The sequence below is a fragment of the Bolinopsis microptera genome, chromosome 5, assembly GCF_026151205.1.
Source record: "Bolinopsis microptera isolate Bmic1 chromosome 5, MBARI_Bmic_1.0, whole genome shotgun sequence".
In the NCBI taxonomy this organism is placed as follows: Eukaryota; Metazoa; Ctenophora; class Tentaculata; order Lobata; family Bolinopsidae; genus Bolinopsis; species Bolinopsis microptera.
In genome coordinates, this window is record NC_087076.1 from 21,899,020 (window position 1) to 21,919,816 (window position 20,797).

Genomic DNA, 20,797 nt, shown 5'->3' on the forward strand with positions numbered 1-20,797 from the left:
AGTCATTTGATCTGGACCTGTCAGTTGAAATACCACAATTATTACCCTCAAAACAGTACTGGCAGTATCGGAAGTACCACAGACAGGGCACCCTGTAATGTCAGAATGGGAGGAGGAACTTTCAATTTTCATATCTCTGTGGAGATAACAAGGAGGTCGGTGTTGATTACAGGAAAAGTTGGTCTTGAGTTTCCATGAAAGCTGCAGATTGTGTCCATGGAATGTGCTCCTTATCAGACTTGCTTGTGGCTAGGCTGGTGCTTTTAGATTTTTAGGCGTACTACTTAAAATTAAATGTGGCGATTGCAAACCCAATTGTTGACGTCTCTACAGCAGCCTTCCAAACTATGAACTAGATTTGTGAAAGCATCCCTCGAATGTTAATGATAGCCTGAGTTTATAAGCAATAACTATAAGTATTTAAAAATACTCACAATTTGAAAAATGGGTAGATTCTAAAAGCCAATAAAGTTAATCACAGATAGTTTTAGTATAAAATAGACACTTTCCCCAACAATGATTCATCTCCTCCAAGTGCAATTGTAAATATCAGTAAATAGCGTGACACCAATTATCATTTGTATTTACTGTTATAACCTTGGTCTGGCAGTTACTGTCTGTCGCAATGGTCAATAATTATGGTTAAATTGATTCTTACAGTTCTTAATAAATATATGTCCTGGTCGAACTTTCCTTATTTTCATCAAAATGAATAGTACTAGTAGAACTGCAACGATGGTTCATGATCGTTGTTTTTCGTCAAAACTTTTACTAAGATGGGCACGTATATGGCATGGTATTAAAATTTAAAATATAAAGACTCGCTCGATATAAAAACGACGTTACGTCCGCAGTCCGTGGTTAAATTGTTTCCGTCAGAACCCATATCAGAATGACAACATATAATATTAATTGATTCATGATTATGCTTATCTTCATCGCGAGTTAAATGGAGAACTCAGACAAGTGATTAAAAACAAATTACTGCAGAAAGCGGTTAAGTTTAACCGGAGCTCAGGACTCCGATCAACTAATACTATGACAATTTATGGTTCTTATGACTTTTATTTATTTTGACGGGAAAAGTCTAACGTCTCTTTCCATTGAAAAGCACGTTTCAGATTGATCAAGAAAGGGGCGTGTCAGGGACCTCACAGTCCCTAGTGACGTTCTCTAGTTGATTTGTGGCGTTCTCCAGCTGATTTGTGGATCCTTGCAGACTCTCAGCCGTTCGGATGAGTCTCTGGGTCGTAGCCAGGATGTCGGATGTGTTAGTTTCGCTTCCTGTGGCGGTCAGGCACCTTGCTGGCACTCTCCACACTCTCGTATCAATTTCTTCTGAGGCCCCCGTATCCATCAACAAATTGTGCTGAAATAAGTATGAATATCATGACTATTGTGAACAGCTGGTTAAATTAGTGACAAGAGTAAGTGCATACTTATTCATAGTTAGTCTGACAAATGAAAGATTTCTTCCATTTTTAAGGAACATTGCATATTTTGACGCGCGCGCTTAATTAATGTCAGAGTGAGCGCTGTAATAGACGCTTTTGTCAGAGATGTGCTAATGCGCGTTACAGACTTGCGACACAATTAATTTGAATTTTCGTTTTTTCTTCGAAGAATGAGGCGCATACGGCAATACAGTGAATACACCTTTGTTATTAAACATTAGCTACTTCATAAATATCCGCTTCTCATGCGCTAGCAAAGTTCAAAAGCTAACTGTTTGATCACGTTATGCATCGTATGGGACATTACCGACTATTAGTTGAAATCTTTAATTTTTTCCGCAATAATGCAAATTTTAAACAACCAATAAGTGCTAAATTCTAAACACTATTCAGTGAACTCGTGCGAGGTAAAGGTATTGTTTATTACAAACACAATACCTGAGGACAAGATATGATCCGTTGCCGCTCCTGTCCGGAGATATTCCAGTAGTGTTTCAAAGTAGGAGCACCCGCTTTCTGGTTTCTCAGCCCCTGTGAGCTGTTCAACTTGGCAAATGTCCAGTCGTCTTCATAGGAGATACTCCCTCCTCCTACCTCACGCTCTGGTACCTGACAAATGTGTAAATGTGGTTGCTTGTTCTCAAATGACTTGTTTAAAGTACGAAAACAACTGCTCGGTATTTTTAATTTATTTCTTAATCTTACTATGAGCCTTTTAAGTTTTGATATTAATATTGATGAGCCGTATTTCTGTTGCATAACATTTTTCATCACTCGACTTGACCATCAACATGTAATAATACAATAGGACTGACTCTAAAGTATATTTTATTCATGTAGTTTTGTGAAATTATATTTGATAAACCAAAAGTTCAATACTATCATATTCTAATTACAAGAGCCCAGTCACTGATAAGGGCTTTTGAAAAGAAGAATTTGCTACAAATGGGGAAAACTATGAAGATGTTTTCTAGCCGGTTGAAAATAACAAAAGCAATTATTTCTGTGCATTTTAAAATAAGATCACATTTTACTGTGTCGATAAAACCTCATAACATGTTAGAATATGCGAATACTGATCAACTATTAAAATATAAATTCGCAGGAAAAGCTCGGCCCTTGGTCAGTGAATACTACGAATAGTATTCAGTTGTATCATTCATCAGATCAGTTACCCAAGGCCTAAAAACACCGTCCTCCATAGTAATGTTAGCAAACTTTCTGTGTTCAACGGATATCATGTTATCCAGATAACCCTGTCTCTTACGAAGGAGATAAGTCACAATATCTGGATACTGCTCCGCTACATTGTGCTCCTCCCTCTCATCAGAGGAGAGATCAAATAGAAGTGTTCCTGATCCAACAGATCTCTGTTGTGAGTCTCCCTGACTGTCGGTAAAGTTCAGATATCCCTCCGCTTTGTTTTCAGAACTCCACCCCTGCAATTGAAATGTGCGTCCAGCGAGTAGCTTCCATTTTTGCCACCGCAAGGCAAAGAAATCGTGATCTTGTGAGTTTGAATGGTTAAAATTTGGTGAGTTTAAATGATTTCCTTCTTGGGACTGAAGGCTGGATAATCCTAAACATTCCTCGCAAGGATTGTTCAAGTATTTGGAGGGTACCCTCAGATTTAAAAGAACCTCCTCTCTACAAGATGTATTGCTATCAATAGATCCCCAAATATCCACTCCGTCTATCGGAAGCTGTGTTTTGTCATGTTTCTCAGGATTATCGTTAGTTAGTTTCTGGAATGTAGCATACCAATCGGTCACGTGATGCAGGTTGGTATTTGTGTATCCGGTCTTTTGTAGAAGTGGGCTGTTTACAAAGGTTACCCCCCTAACTCCTCCTTCAAGGACAGTACCTTTCCCTCCTCTGAGAGGGTAATTACTTCCATGGCTAGAAAACCTGGCTCCGTTATCAGACGTAAATACTAAAATAGTGTTGTTCATCATTCCCTGTTCTTTTAGTTTATTAGCAACCATCCCGATACCTTCATCCATGATAGATACCATTGTGGCATATCTTCTTGTGTAGTTTTGGTTTAAATCTGAGGTAAACGTCTCCATGTCTTCCACAGAGGCCTGGTCTGGTCCATGGGGTGCAGTGTATGCTAAGTAAAGAAAAAGAGGCCGAGTTTTGTCGTGGTTTCGGATCAATTCTACGGATCTATTTGTAAACAAATAGGTGTTGTAACGATCATCTAAATCGTCTCTAATATCGTCCACAAAATGACCGTGTGCATCATAATAATCCTCTCTGAAATCCAACCAATCCTGATGTCGGTGTGAGTAATAATCTTGAGCGCCCTGAAACAATCCAAAGAATGTGTGAAAGCCTCGCTTGGCAGGTGTATGGTCCCAACTGTAAGCTCCACAGTGCCACTTCCCTACACCGTGTGTGATATACCCATTCCTCTTTAACATCTCGGGGAGGAGGATCTCGTTTAAACCCAGCCCAAACTTTTCAACTGAATTGAGGTTACCCTTCCAGAAGCCAGTTCTAATTGGGTACCTACCGGTCATGAGGGAGGCACGTGTTGGAGCACACACTGACATTACGTAGTGGTTCTCTAGAATCACACCCTCCCTGGCCAGTCTGTCTATGTTGGGAGTACGAATGTTTGATCCTCTGAACCCTACGTCTTGGTATCCCATGTCATCAGCCACAATAAACACAATGTTGGGTTGTTTCGGAGTGGAGCTGTTAGATAGGGCGTGTAGTCCTAACAACAGCCACAACAACTTCATTACCACACTGCTTCTTTCCTCATTGCATATCTGATAAATTATTCTTGTGTTGACGTAGATCTCCTAACAAGTCTTGGAGGACATTAAATTGGATTTTCAAAACATTTTATATTTATATTTTGAATAAACAAGCCCCCTGATAACTCGAGAGTCGAGGTGTTCTTAAATTTAAAATGAACACCACCTATTGAATATATTAAATTGCATCAGTCACCTTATGATCAGTTACCTGATGAATTAAATTACGTTAAAAAACAAAACAAACGTTAATGTTATCTATAAGAGAGAAAGCCACGAATATAATAACATGTTTATTGACGAACTAAAGATCTTAAGCAAAGATGGCTAATGATTTTAGTTGACTGTTTTCTAATCGTTTCCCATGCGTTCGCTGTTCATCAACAGCGAACGCATAGAAAGATGTGGGTCGCTTAATAATATGTGATACGTTTACATTACACTGCAAAATATAGTTAATAAGTTAATAATATAAATAGTTAATAGCACTATGTTTAGTGTTTACAGTACGCACTGAAGGGGTATCCTAGGAAGTTTCTTGAACTTTTAACAGATACCCCTCCTCATTTAACCCTCAATTAAGTTTCCAATCATTCGGCTGAGTCGACCGAGGAGATCGCATAGATCCAATGGATCCTTAGCTACTCCCTAGACTAGGTGAATCCTCTACAAACAAGTTAATTACTCATTGTCCTTATCCCTCCAAACCCCCCTCCTCGCTAGTAGTGTAACTATAGTAACCTCACGGCACTTCGTCTCTCCCTGTATTTAGGAGTGTAGGCGTGGCAAGCCTGGTAATTAAGATGCAATCCGATACTTACAACTGCCAACTGGGGTCCTCTATAAGGTCTATTATAATGGTCATGATTTACGATCATTCTTAGTTGCATGTTTTTGCAAGCGGAGATGGAAAACTCACTCTAAACCCTAAATTTACCCGGTATACCTATCTACATACCTGAAGTTATTAAATTCTAAATGCCATTTTTAATCGAAACAATTTTTCATATTTTCGTTTTAAAAGATTCTCTCTTACGTGATTCCCTGACTACCCGAGCAATTTATAGACACTCCCTTTTCTGTTTTTTAGCTACAACAGGTTCAGGTGGATTGAGAGAGAAAAGAGCTAAAAACGATTGCAAATTTTGAAGGCAAAAGTAAACGTAAGCATCAAGGAGTGATAAAGTAGTTTAATTTAACGGCGAAATGACTAAATCTAACTCATAGAACGTTGAGCGGTTAAGAGCCAGATGTTAAATTTGTTCTGAACAATATTTTCTACAATTTATCTTCACTCTCCCGAGGTTATGATCATCATTAAATACTAATGACTAGATTCGTGCAACACTCTTGTGATAACGAGTACAGATGTGGAGACTCGCAAATGGGCCACATGAATCTGTAGAGTTAAGTTGTTATAAGTTCTGTTTTCTTCATCAGACAGATATTGCATAAATTCATACATTTATCATAATTATGTCCTTATTTAATATTTTATCAGACCACTGCGCCTCATCACTAATCATTACCCCATATAATTATAAATGAAGACATCGGTTCTCTTTAATTTATGATAAAACGAGTATAGTTTCTGGCCCACATAACATGCGATCGACTAATGAAGCAAAATAACAGACCTATTTTAGATTGGTAATGTTCAACAAATAATGCTACCCATTTGTCAACCGCCAGATTCGCGAAAACTGTCTTAAAGCTAACAAGTTCATTCGCTAGTTTTGATATATTATTATTATTATTAATCAACTATATACAGCAAACACAAGATAATATAAATTAAATCATAAAATCGAGTGGCCGAGTAGTCTCGACTCACCCATAACTTCTCCAAAGGCGTCTATCATGAGCTTTGTACACTAAATCGTTGAAATTACTTAAACTAAATCTTTTATTTACAATCACAATAATTTGTTTTGTCATAATGTCTTTTAATAATAAATCAAATAAATTTGAACGAGGTCTGCCCCTCCTTCCTTTGTAGTCAAAACATCCTAAACATGCAAATCTGAAAGATAAGAAGGCGGGAGTGTCATCACCGCTTCTGAGAACGTGCCCAAGCATCTTCCATCTTGCTTTCTTGATCCTTTCAGTAAGGGGTCTGACTTTACATCTCTTATATAAATTCTCGTTGCTGATAACCGTTGGCCAATAGGTGTTGATTATCTGTCTCAGATGCTTCCTTTGAAGAACGTCGACAGATGCCATTACGGTTTCAGGAGCAGCCCAGCTGCTACAGTTATACAACAACACTGAAGTGACAAGAGCTTCGTACAGCTTCAGCTTTCTACTCTCACTGATCTGAACAGAACTATTCAACCAGACTTTCTTGTAGGTGTAGAAGGCAACATTGGCTTTGTTGCGTCTGTTGACAATATCTCTTTCTGAACAGAGCTTTGATCCTAATAGCACTGACTCTCGCCACTCTTCATCTCCTCTAATTTTATTGCCATGGGCATCTAAAGCATCTGTATCTGCCAAATACACTCTTGTAAACACCGTCTTTGATTCGTTAACAAAACAAAGAGACTCCAATCCTTTAGTATATTGTTTTGATATATATTATATAATTGCATAAAATAGTCAGAGTTCTGACAATGACCATTACCATGACATGACAATTGGATGTATGTTTTAAATCTATTTAAATGCCAGGAATAGGCACGACAAAACTTTGCTCAGAGGTCGATCGTTGACCTACATTTCCCACACATTATCAGGTTCCCAACCAGTGACCTGATCTGATTCGTCATGTCAGATTTTCAAGACGACAGTTGTGCCCAAGGCCAAGGATCACTTGACATTATGTGACCTTGCAGAGGGATGTGACAATGTTAAGTGATTGTTAGTTGCAACCTTTTTGCTTTTACAGCATCAAACTTTGTATTTCTCGCTCCTCACCAGTTTTTATGTGTGTTTCTCGAGCGACATTCCATTGTATAACGTACTTACTCAATGGTATTTATTAATTTGTACAGAGAGCGGCTGACAGTAAGCTGATTTTTGAGATTATTCGCTGCGTCAAATTAATTGGGCCTGTCAAGTGGGCATTGTTGTTGTATAACTTGAATATGCATTGTGCACCGGATTAATCTGAACTTGATAAAAACAATCTGGCACTTAGAGTGAGTCATCTCAAAACGTTAGAATTTGTTAAACATGCAGAGTAAGACTATCTTTCTTGTGAGGGAAAAATAGCAATCATACGAAAGCTTCTGTTGATAATTTATTCAGCATTTCAACCAAAAAGTTTAATAAAATTTACTGAATTGAGTGCTGATCACAGAGTACAGCACCAGAACATGCTTGATAATAGTTATATTGCTAGCTTATGTTGGAAACCGCTACTAACGATATCTCAGACAATACATGGCGAGTTTTGAACTTTTGAGATGTATGATCTTAGGACGATCGGATAGCTGCTAAATTGGCAAAAGATCAGCAAATAATTTGGATTATGGTAATTTATATGACAATTACGTTTAGAGGAACCCACGTGTAAAAACTTTCACGTGTAAAAAATGTAATTTATATTACGTTTCTTTTGTAAACATCATCCATCACCTATTACAGCTCACCAGGTTGAGAGAAGATACAAATTTTATCTCCAATTTTTCATATTTTTATCGGCTAAAATCGGTTATTATAAACCGGCTACCTTATCCGGAAACTATAATATATAGTTGTTGTAAAAGCTCTTATTCACAACAACAATTACAAGAGACCTCTGTTTGCCACAAATAGAAACCTTTACTACCACAAATCACCTAACTGCTGCAATTATAGAGTAGTCTATAAATAATACTGTTATTAACAGTACAGTAGACATGTCAGTAATTACTTGATCTCACACGTGTGTTACTAATTACTAATTACTAATTACTAATTACTAATTACCTTGTGTTTCAGGTTCAAGGTTATTTACCTGTTGTTTCGCTTTGTGCCGTTCTGTGTGTCTTACTACCGGTAGTCTGATCTGAATCTTCTTATTTCCCCTTGTCTCTTCCTCTTCTTTTACCCCTTTCTCAGACTGAAAATAAATATTGCATCGTATTATCAGCAATTCAACTCATAGTGCAAGTGGTCATGCCTCGTTATATTTAGTCGTTACTCATAGTCATGTTTGAAATTTGTGTCATTTAAGTAAGTAAGTAAGTAAGTAAGTAAGTAAGTAAGTAAGTAAGTAAGTGAGTAAGTAAGTAAGTAAGTAAGTAAGTAAGTAAGTGAGTAAGTGAGTAAGTAAGTAAGTAAGTAAGTAAGTAAGTAAGTAAGTAAGTAAGTAAGTAAGTAAGTAAGTAAGTGAGTAAGTGAGTAAGTAAGTAAGTAAGTAAGTAAGTAAGTAAATAAGTAAGTAAGTAAGTAAGTAAGTAAGTAAGTAAGTAAGTAAGTAAGTAAGTAAGTAAGTAAGTAAGTAAGTAAGTAAGTAAGTAAGTAAGTAAGTAAGTAAGTAAGTAAGTAAGTAAGTAAGTTGGTTACCTTGGAGAAGTATTTCTGACACAGTTCAGGGAGAGCTGGCATACGTCGGGCGCTGTATTTGTCACGAGGAAACGGAACACACGTCTTTAGGGATCCAGTACTCTGTGGGAACTTGAGGGGAGAGTTTAGATCTTAATGACACAAAGTTTAGAGTTTAGAGTTTAGAGTTTAGAGTCTAATGATAAAAAGTTTAGAGTTTAGAGTTTAGAGTTTAGAGTTTAGAGTTTAGAGTCTAATGATAAAAGTTTAGAGTTTAGAGTTTAGAGTTTAGAGTTTAGAGTTTAGAGTCTAATGATAAAAAGTTTAGAGTTTAGAGTTTAGAGTTTAATGATAAAAAGTTTAGAGTTTCTAGAAAGTTTAGAACTTAATGATAGAAAGTCCAGGGAGTATAGAGATTAGGTGATAGTTAATATATGAAAGACGGACATCGGGACAATTTGTATCGGCACTCTCAGACCTTACACATCTTATCTTTAATACCGGGAGGGCAAAGCTATTACATAGTGTCCAATATTCAATTGCTTCGTAAATAATTCATAATTATTCATAGTATTAGTTACTTCATAAATATTCAATTGCTTCGTTATCATTGAGGAGATTAGTGAGGATAACCGTTAGATTGTGTACCTCTACCTACCTACCGTCCCTCGTGTTACAGCGTACAGTTTCTTACACCAGAAACATGGTTAATATTGCTGTTCCCAACATTTATCAGTATTATATCTCATTTTATAAATACTGGTTTGTTCTTCAGTGACTTTTGGCTACAATTACTATCAGGTGAAATTATTTGCGTATACAGAAGTACTTTGATCATCGATTGTTTTAGACTAACTCAACAGGCATTCTCGCTACCTTCACAGTTCGCAAACAAGGCGGCTGGATTGGATAATTTGCTGACTCTAAGCTATTCACTGTAATTGTACAGAAAATTGTAAGGAAGGAGGTCACACCACTGTTAGAATACTCATGTTTTCAACTGTCCCAAATTATAAAGTATCACACTACTGATGTGTGAGAGAGCTGGTCCAGTAACTCAGTGAGAAAGTACAGCTTTAGTATCACGTACAATACCTACAGCTTTAGTATCACGTACAATACCTGATAAAAACCTCTCGTTCCAAGTTAGTTATCATCAGTAGTCTAATGTGATGATCGTGCATTATTTGATTTGATAATTGTTTTAACCTACTAAGCCTCAGGGGCACACCATGGCTGTTTTTTTAACCAGCCAAACCAACAATCTCCTACAATACCCCTCAGAACACTGCATTTCCTTACATCTCGTTAAATAATCCTTACATTACCTCTAACATGACGCTCAACTAATCGTCTGTGATTATCTCCATGCTCGAATCAATCACATCACCCGTACATCTACCCGTACATCTACCCGTACTTCTAACTGTACATCTACCGCTTAGTTCTTCCTGCTTCAGCTCCAGATGTCACATTCTAAACTGTAATTACACTTTCAATCATATGATTACCGCACTTCACGGACATGGTTTTCTTATAAGTTGTTTTACGTGCCTCATTAAGCTTGTATTTTAAAACTTGTCCTTGTACTGCATTTAATATTTTACTGCTCCAAAGCTTTGCTGATAAAGTGCTCCATGGTGGTGAAATAATTCGCAAAGATTCTCTCTTTACCAGGTAAGAACACTAGAACAGTTAATGCTGAGAATGGTAATCCCACGTGGGTGATAATAAGCGTCACCATCTGACTATCATGATCTAACGCGCTATTATATCATCTGATATATAGATTCTCAGTGGCTGTAAGCAAGGTATCATGGGTTATAAATATTCTGATCAAGGTACCAGGTGGTCAAATGCAAATCCGTTTAATTCAACTGTAGAGGAGCCTGTTGAAGCGGATGGTTGATTTAGTGACATGCATGAAGTGTCTCATTGATAGATAACTTTTCTATGTCAGATATTGTCAAGTTGGATGTATCAATTATTACAGTTACCAGGCTTTTTTATCACATTTATAAATGGGGATTTTGGTGGGGAGGTAGTCACGTGTTCACTGTTCAGCATGGTTCAGAGAAATTGCCGAGCTATGAATAATAACAATGTTCACATAGGGCCAAATACACAATCAGGAGAGTAAACAAACGATGTTGATATGCGTCTGCTCGCTGCTCCTGCTCGTGATTGGACGGATCAATTGACATAGCACCTCGGTCCTCGATTACTATTGGTCGGTCGGGATGGGGCCCTTCAGACTATAATTCAGTTGTTATTATGATTGTTTCGTGGTGTTGGTTACCTGCTTTGTGTTTCTTTTGACTTTGCTATCGTAATTCGTACTCTGGTCGTCACTCTTGCAATAAACGTATTGCAACATATCGATCTATACGTCATCCCAGCAATAATCTACACAACCTTGATCAGCCTTATTACTTATGCTCACGACTGACTACCGTCCTTTTACCCATTAATTCCCAGCGGTTATATAATATGCAGCCTCAAGATGGTACGTCCAACATCCTTGCTTATCTTTTGCTATTTCTAATCCGACTGTAGTTCTCTATTCATTCTTATTGATTGGTAACGTTTCAGAGCTGCCCGTTTTTGTGAACTCTAACAAAAAGGTGGTAATCCAATCTTGTGATATTTCAGAGTTGTTAATCAGTGGCTATAACATCTGCCGGACTCGCTCACTAAGACTTCTAATAAGCGGTGGCAAATGGTGACTGCCTTATTGTTCTCTTTAAAATCTTTAATCTGTACTACTCGCTGTTTAGTGTATAATTTAAAAAGCTTCTGCGGTCTTAGTTTGTAGCCTTTGTAGGTTATAATGACAGCTATGTCTGAGAAGTGGGATATCTTACTGAATAGTAATGCCCCAAAGTTAGATTTTCCACGTGAGAGACATAAGTCAAATCTGATTACATAAGTGAGGGACAACTTTAAATCGATTCTACGAGCAAAAATACGTTAAGTAAAGTAAGTTAAAGTTCTAGCGTAAAGCGTTTCGAGTGGATATACTGCGATGCGCTCTATTATTATTATCAGAGAGTTTCAACCACCAATTCTAATTCCTTCTCCTGTAGTTTTTGGCGAAGGGTTGGTGTCAGAATCAGGATGATTTATTATATATTCGGTCCAGGCCTCAGCCTAATAATCTATTGTCGAAGTTTTAACTGATATTAACCAGGTGTTCATAAAATAAGCTGTTTCTTAAAATCTGGTCAAAGAAGCCGCCGCCTATATAGAGTATAAAATATAGACTTTGTACCTCAATCTTATGTTCTTCAGCCAGACAACATACAATTACCTGTTAAAATCACTAGTAGTAGTACAACATAATATCGGAATCTAATGAAAAGTTCACTGGTTCATAGTAATTGACACATTGTAGGATTTTAAAATAAATTAATCTGACAGGTAAGCATGGTAACTAACACTACAGATCCTGTGTCCAACTATCTGCAACCACCCTCCCCTCAAGCAGATACTATCCTCCTATTCATCTACTTTCTTAACCTCATAATTGGACTGCCAGGTAACTTGCTTCTAATTCGTTCCTATTTACATTTTCTAAATGGGGAGGGGGCGCTAAAATGGGGGGCCGGGAGGGCTAAAATGGGGGCGCTATGGGCGTCTCTTACATCGTTGCTTTGCGTTGATGAGAGATTATCTATTTAGTTTTTACTTTCCTCTTCCCCAGGTAACTTGTTGGCTCTCTGCTACTTCACCACACAACCTGCTGACGTCCCTACCTTGCTCTACAGACTAATCTCCATGACAGACATCTGTATCCTCCTCAACAGTATTCCCACCTGTACCAGTCTACTTCACCACAGAGACACCATCATCTTTACAGTCCCGGGTATGTGCACCTTTCTTGGAATGTTCCAGACAATTCTCCCTGCTTTCTCGGTTGCTATAGTAACCGTCCTGTGTCTCACTCGGACTGTGCAGCTCTTCTTTCTAGTTCGCAAGCCCAATAAATTAGCCATATTTGCTGTTCTGACGGTGTATCTGGCGTATCTGATCATCTCTGAAGCTGTGCCTGTGTTTTGTGGAACTTTCAAGTTTATTTATACTAAACAAGAAGTTTATTGCTGGGACATACCGGCCCACTCTGGTCCTGAAGCCAGAACAGCAAAGTATATCGAGATAGCCATGGACTGGATATCATTCTCCATTCCTGTCATTCCCATTATAACTTGCTGCGTTGTCTCCACCACTAAAATCTGGCTAAGCAGGAGGATATGTGCCTCCAACAAGGACCTAAAATCTCGGGCAACAATAACAATCATGATATTCACAGCCGCCTACATAGTCTTCAACATTCCAATCTTCATTGTTCAGCTGCTAAGAGTCTTGCTGTTTGCTCACAATGAGGACTATCCAGGACGGTACTTCAGCAACTACTTCATGTATCAGTACGGTTGGAACCTTGCCAAGATGCTGCTTCCAACAGTGAACTCAGCTGTCAATCCTATAATTTATTTCACCAGGATGTTTAAATTCAGGAGGTGGATGTTGGGGTTGCTTGAAAGAAGGGTCTTACAATCAGAATGTACTAATATTGATCCGGTGATAACAGTTTCCCGTTTGTAACGGCTAACAATACCACAGCTGTGAAAGCTTGGCCTCTAAATTTCTATATTTTATCAGTATAGATTTATTGTACATAGTATAAGCCTTTAAACGATTAGCAGCCAGTTTTCCGCGGCCGTGCTTTAAGTGTGTTATACTGGTATACAGTGTTTTGACTCCCATAGTGTTATAGTGTGAATCGACTCCCCACTGCAAGCCCTGTAATGCAAATGGTCTGAAATTACTCAGCCACAGGTTAGCTCACGTTCATTATAATAATTAGTGTTACTACAGTTAGTGACTTTTAGTAACTGGTAGTGACTTTTAGTAACTGTTAGTGACTTTTAGTAACTGTTAGTGACTTTTAGTAACTGTTAGTAACTGTTAGTGACTATTAGTGACTGTTTATTTACAGTACTTTGCAATTTCATTCTATTTACTTCATGACAATAACGGTCCAATGTTCTGAGAAAACCAATTTAATAAACAGAAAAACACTAGCTTTATCATTAAATGTCAGTGCTAGCTTGAAGCTTGACATGCTGACCAGTTGACAATTCTAGATTGATTGTTGAGTTGAAAGTGATCACAAATTCGCCTCCTGCAGAGAGCTAATTTGCTGATGGTGTTTATGTGAAAATAACCACTTTCTCAGAGAAAGAGAGAGAGATGCAGGCTGATTAATGATTATAGGTACTCTCAGTGGTGCAGTACTCACAGAGGTGCTACTAAACATTTATTCTAGTAGTTACACGGAACTTTATCGAGACTTCTAAAAGTATTTATCATAATGTGCATTTGACTTTTGGGCATATTATTTTGCTCCATTTATTGTACAGTGTCATTTTATAAATATTATCTTATGACTGGTTAGAATTTATTGGCAAATAAATTTTAAGAGTGCGTCCTGGCTCCTATTCGTGAGTCTTTCAATGTAGAGCCACAAAAATTATCTAAATGCTTAAGTAAAGATGAAACAGCAGCCAAGTGAACTTATTCATTTTCATAAAGCGTTTATATGATGGTACATGATGAACTGTTGAAGTGACATGCACTTTTTAAAACGAAATATTTTAACGGCTGTATCGTACCGAGTGCACTTTCTATCGATTTGACTATTTGATGTTTCAAATGTTTTAAAAATCCAATTTAAATAATGTGCAAGCAGTGATTCATAATTGTCGGCCACTGTCGACTCAGTTCAATCTACTTGACGTGTGCAAACTACATGGTAGTGAGCAAGTGGGTAATTCACTCTGAAGAATAAAGTGCTATTCTCATCATCTTGTGCCAGGCTGTATAGCACAATTTAACTGAATTTAAACTAAATACTAAATCTAATTTGATAGTGCTGGCACAGCAAAGAAAATGCATGTTCTATCATCGTCATGGCAACAGTGCATTTTCAGATCATTGATTAAATGTAGGTATTCAAGTTTCTAGCGACTTGCTAGTAAACTTAAGACAGTTAAATCAACTGAAGAAGACGTAGTTACGTGGAATGATTATTTCAATTCAATAAAGTTTCTAGCCTAAAGTCTGCTGCTTCAATTTGTTCGCAAGTTAAGAGTCTAAAGAGAAATTCTCCAAGAGAAATGAAGTTAAATCAATGTAATGTAAAATGCTGAAATATGAGAATATTCTCGATTCCACACGATGTAACTCGTCATTATAGTAACTCTGTTAGGCCTCAATATCTAATGTTCTTCTTCAGTCTGATGTGTATTTCTGATATAGAATAAAATGGTTAAATCTGTTGGAGCGGTTATCCCTCATGAGGAGCTTTATATACATGATAATATCTAGTAATGATATGAGATAATATAATAATAATAATAATAACGCTTTATTTGTATACCGCTTAGGCCGTATAAGCGACCAAAGTCCAAAAAATATAGTTCACTCATAAGGAAATGGAATTGTAATTAGTAATTATTCGGTAATCTGTTGATGCTTCGTGGGGAGGGTCGGGGCAGAATATCAATATAATCTCGGTAGTAATACTCTAGTAGCAGAGTGTAGTTGAGTCTGCACTCCGAAGTACAGAAATTTGATCACACAGGGTCCTTTTTTTAGTCATTCTGAACTAAACAAAGCTTCTGATACAACCACATTGTAGAGACACACGTAATACTTTACGTATTTGTTATTGAAGTTTAGTAAGGCACACTCCTTACTGTTGTATCAGACACGCTTCTGATACAACCAAATTGTAGAGACACACTTCTCTCCTTTTCTGATCTTGATATTGGGACATACTTCCCGATCGTTTGATACTAGTGAGTGTAGATTGACATAGTTAGGAACGCCCACTTTCTCGCCACGTAGACCACTTATAGTTATACTAGTTAGTTAACTTAGACCAGTTTACAAGATTATGCAGCAGTAACTTAATTATGATATCGAATAACGTATATATATATCCACAAAATATAATTTAGTATTTTTGTCTCTGTTGTCTCTGCTCTTTCGTGTGACTGATTTATACATTGTACGTCTCAATTCCTACCGTGGACAGGATTGTTGTTCACACAGACTCTAGTACCCTTCAGTCAATAAAGTTGCTCATCAAAAAAGTTAACTTGATATTATTATTGATAATAAAAGTTACCATGTACTGCACGATTAACTTACTCTCATACTTCCGACTAGTACACATACATACATTATCTTTCCACATCAAATAGTTCATTCTCTGTTTTTTTACGTTTAACGTTTGTCTCTTTATGATTACAATTTATTGACAGCCTAAGATACTTCCAAGTCAATTACGTAGCTCATCCGAAATAGGTAAATAATAAAATATAACCCTCAAAATATTTTGTGGTATTTGAGAGATGGGAAGGTCCACCATACATTTTGCTTGCACACACGAGTATTTTACCATCAGACATCATATCAATATTTGGTCATACATCCGGATCCCGATGGCATTGTCGCAGAAGCACTCTCGTGGCACTTTCGTGGCACTCTCGTGGCACTTTCGTGGCACTCTCGTGGCACTCTCGTGGCACTCTCGGGGCCAAATCTTCGTTTGAATGTGGGACAATTTTGAAATGTATCCTGCATGAATGTTATCGCAACGCCTATAAGCTGATAGCATGTATCACGTCGCCAGATCAGGATTGTAAATCACAAGGCTTCGACAAGGCTAGTAAATAAAGGGTAATGCTTTCATGACAACGTGGTTATTGTGAAATGATAATAATGAAGGTATACTGATCGTCTTATGCTTTTGAACGAACATGATTGAAAGTTGGCACTATGTCGCCCAGGGTGCCGCCATCTCGCCATAGTGCCACGACAGTGACGCCATAGTGTCACAACAGTGTCACGACAGTGCCGCGACAGTGCAATTCAGTTATATTTTCCAGAACCCTCGTCAAATTATCGCATTAAATTATTGCACGGTTAAAAATTTCTCATGGTCAATTTTTTCAGTAAAGGATATAGCTGAGAAGAGAGCTGAAATTCAGCAAAATGTTCAATTTTAATCCCGTAAAAGACAATTTTATAGCATGTGGAAAATCTGGTAAGCTTGAGTATTCAGCTTACCGTGGACGAATTGGATGTGGTAGCAGTGGGACTTTAGTGTATGAAGGCAGATTTGAAAGTCATCCTGTGGCTGTAAAGATGATTCCTAAAGAAAACTTTAAAGGCATTACTGAAAATTGATTGGATTGGGAGAGGAGATGATTAATGAGGCTAAAATTCTAAGGGAGTATGAACATAACAATGTCATACGGTACTATCTTCTTGATCATGATGATCGCCTAATATATTTGGCTCTTGAACTGTGTAAGGGAAATCTAGCAGAATGCATTGAACTTGGCAAACCCGAAAAATTACTCTCGGGAGAAGGGCGACATATCATGAAGAAGCACTTGCTGAATGGAATTCTTGATGGCTTACACTATTTACATGGGGCTGGTATCATTCACGGTGATATGAAGCCTCAGAACATCCTCCTTCAAGTCAATAAAAGTAATCAAGGCAGTGGTATTGACAAAATTAAGTATAATGCTGTTATTTCGGATTTCGGACTGAGTCTTATAATTGATCCTGGGAGAGCAAGCAAAACTGCCATAGACGATCTGATCGGAACTGATGGATGGAGACCTAAAGAGGTTGTTGAAAAACTCGAAGAGTTTTCCAAGAAAAATATTAGTGGAAGTAGACCATACATGAGCCTTGAAGGAAACATGGACAATTTGTCTCTTGATAAAGATAAAATCAAGGGGACAAAACATGTTGATATCTTTGCGTTCGGATGTATTATACAATATGTGATGAGCGAAAAGAAAGAATCAGAAGGTCCGGTTTGGTATATGCATCCATTTGGTGACGATAAATCTCGAACAATGCACATTAAAAGGGGAGTGCGAAGTGCCTACTTATCCAAAAATCCATCTAAAAATACCGAATTAGATGAAATTTTGGCTGATATGCTGATAAGTCTTTGCGTTGACAAAGATCCTCAATGTCGCCCTGCTACAAAAGAAATAATCAAACACCCTTTCTTTTGGGAGCCGTCTAAAAGATATCGGTTCATTGAAAAAGTTGCAAATGAAGTAAAGTCTCTTCCTGTCAAAGGAGAGTTACACGCTATGCTGAATGAGAAATGGAAAAAATTTCATCCGACACCTTACGGAGAAAAGATTATGAGTGCTGTTAAGTATATTGCTAAGTACAGGAAACAGAAGGTCGATCCTAACAAACATTTTTTACTCGATGCTCTTCTTAATAACATAAGGAACATCAAGCAGCACTATCCTGATATAAAGAAAGATTACGGAGATATGGATATATTAGCTGATCTAGGTGATGGCAATGAAGACGATTTTCATCGTTATTTCCTCCAACGTATTGCACAAATTCTACCGGTTGTGTATACGTGCTATTACAAGAGTCAACGAAATGAGAGGGGGGCTTACGAAGAATATTTTAACGATAAAGAGGAGGCATCCCTTATTGACAGTCGCGAAAAAATCTACTGGTTTACACTCGGCAAAATATGTTATACCCTGGACCATGATAATTCAGGCAAAGATACCCGGAAAAGAGTACGAAGCAGATCACATAGTAGTGAATGGAGAATGGAGTGAATGGAGAATATAGCAAAAAGCTGAGCATAATAAACCCTGTTTTGTCCCATCAGTTTAACCTTCCCTAATTAAGTTTCCTTTAAAACAATATGATCTATTAGATTAACTCAGATTATCAAGACTTGTGTGTTAGGATGGATGTATCTTGGTATTTAAAGTTCGTACATAGTTAGATAAATTCTTTAAAAATATACATATCTATTAATTATCACAGTTCAATATGATTGTGAACACTAAACGGATGCATGATGAATAGTTGTTTACCTTATTGACCAAATATAATTTATCTTCAAACGATTGTCACCAGACTTAAATTGAGCTTGGCAAGATCATGATGTTTCCAGATTATGTGCATTATATTATCATATTTTGGCATTATGTTATTATATTTTAGTGAATTTTAATAAATTTGTTTGTTCTGTAAAATATGCTAAAAATTTAATTTCTTGTTTCATTGAATTGTCAGCCATAGGTTTTTAATCCGTAAACATTTGCATAATATCAACAAAATAAATACTACCCACAAAATGTTGCAACTTCAGATATAAGGCTCAGAGATACACAAGAAGTTATAAAATCAACAGTCTGACCATTAAATTATGCAAGTAAAATTTTAACTGAAAACTGACGCTCAGTGGGGAGTTTTATCTAGATTGGAACAAAATGGGATTATCAACATCATTTTAGTGTTAAAGACATGTTAGAGATGTCATCAACTTGATGACTCATCAAGCAATGAACATGAATTTATCGAATAAACCGTATTTAAAATCTCACTGTTACACTTTCAAACCATGTATGAATATAAGGTCCAATGAGGTAGGACCTAGAGTAGTACATATCACAGTTGAGATATGTTTGATATTATGAAATTGAAGGACATTTATCATAATATATTACATATTAAATAATTAGTTTTATTATTGTAAAACTTACTAGATATTTGTTGCTGCGGTTAGCACATGACCTCCTCTGCTTCATAGAAGGTAAAATCTCTTGTATGATTGATACCCTCGAATACTTTGAACCTGAAATGAATTTCTATGGTTAATATATTTTTCAGCCAACAAAGATACATTTTGGAATGCTAAAATATCAACAAAACTATTTCCATAAGGGCACTTATGCAAATACAAAATACTGACAGTAATTTCAATATTATGACTATGTTAGCTGGAATTACATAAAGTTATTTTATAAAAATATCAATATACGGTCATCAAATAATGTAGAGTTTTTCAGATTTATAACGTACCTAAACTCCATATCGGTATAGATGAGTTTTTACTCATCCTTTTGTCAGCATCTTCTATCCATTTCACAAAAATTTAATAAATTCGAATCCTGTAATTCAGTCTTCTTGTGCTTGAAGCTCCCTTTCAAGGTGTCACATATCTTGGCTATTATATCAAAACTTATTATCACCAAACTTCAATGAGGGGACAGATTGAGGGAGGGGGTAATATAATTAAATCTAATCACTTCTTAGCGTTTTACCTTCCCAGAGACATCTTACATTTCCCTGAAGCCCCCTAAAAAGAGGAAACTACTAGGCCCACGGTTAAAAGTAGGTTCATTTAAATAATAGACTGGCTAAAAACAAATCCTTCGGCTTCCTGTAATTGGCTGGTTGCACTTGTGTAACAAGGAAAACAAATTTTAGGAAAACAAATTTAAATTTTGGTATTTATTAATAACAATCAAAACATATCATATCATAAAAATAAAGCCGCGCGTTGGTTGACTGCCTCAGTAAGGTGAATAATTTAAGCTTGAAGGTGCCCTGCGCATTTACAGAACCTTATGCGGCGATCACATATTCATGAGGACCTGTGAGCGCCAAATTTAATTTAAAGTTTCTAGAAATCATACATCACTACGTGTTACTCATGCTTTTGGATTATAAGAGTGCGGATTGTCAGGTATTTCATTCATTCATACTTAATCGGTTTAAAGCTGTATATTTAGAACTCACTATTGTTTAAACTACGAAAGCAGAACGTAGATAATGGACAATATACCGACGACAATACCAAGGACCCGAGTGCCGCATTGACTTTTCCGGATCCGTTTTTACCGAAGGCTTATCCACCAGTTACTCATGCTGCATGTATAGTCTGATAATATTTTGTCTTATCTCTAGCAAGCATTCTGTAAATTGAAGTGTCGTATTTATTATAGAAGAGCCAGCCAACCTCCGCATTATAATCTTTTGTGTGCCAAGTTCGTTTATAAAATCTAATCATATAATAAGATTGATCCAATAATCTAAGATGAACGGTATATCATAGCTCATCGTTATTAAAATCCGAATGGATGAATTAATCAAGTAATGTTCCCTTTCAACACAACTAAACAACAAACACATGCTTGCTCACCAGTGGTGACGCAATCGTAGGGGCATGCAGTTGGTTCAGAT

At 37.0% G+C, this 20,797-nt stretch overlaps 3 protein-coding genes across 4 annotated transcripts; 1 reads left to right on the forward strand and 2 right to left on the reverse strand.

Annotated features, from left to right (window-relative positions):
* Positions 1-436: 436 nt before the first annotated feature.
* Positions 437-19,780, reverse strand: LOC134814809 (uncharacterized). Of its 2 annotated transcripts, none has more exons than XM_063823094.1 (6): positions 19,634-19,780; positions 19,315-19,406; positions 8,714-8,824; positions 8,163-8,267; positions 1,893-2,063; positions 437-1,369 (listed from the first exon to the last, which is right to left on the reverse strand). In XM_063823094.1, exons 1-6 carry the CDS (start codon positions 19,668-19,670, stop codon positions 1,127-1,129), a joined length of 759 nt encoding a protein of 252 aa, XP_063679164.1. In that variant the 5' UTR covers positions 19,671-19,780; the 3' UTR covers positions 437-1,126. The 2 variants fall into 2 exon arrangements, with proteins under 2 accessions (XP_063679164.1, XP_063679165.1); XM_063823095.1 differs by having other exon boundaries at positions 8,714-8,815; positions 19,634-19,774.
* Positions 2,358-4,257, reverse strand: LOC134815197 (arylsulfatase B-like). Its single transcript, XM_063823711.1, has one exon. The coding sequence runs from the start codon at positions 4,202-4,204 to the stop codon at positions 2,588-2,590; it is 1,617 nt and encodes a 538-aa protein (XP_063679781.1). The 5' UTR covers positions 4,205-4,257; the 3' UTR covers positions 2,358-2,587.
* Positions 16,715-18,803, forward strand: LOC134815645 (uncharacterized). Its single transcript, XM_063824200.1, has one exon. It carries the CDS (start codon positions 16,966-16,968, stop codon positions 18,376-18,378), a length of 1,413 nt encoding a protein of 470 aa, XP_063680270.1. The 5' UTR covers positions 16,715-16,965; the 3' UTR covers positions 18,379-18,803.
* Positions 19,781-20,797: the final 1,017 nt, after the last annotated feature.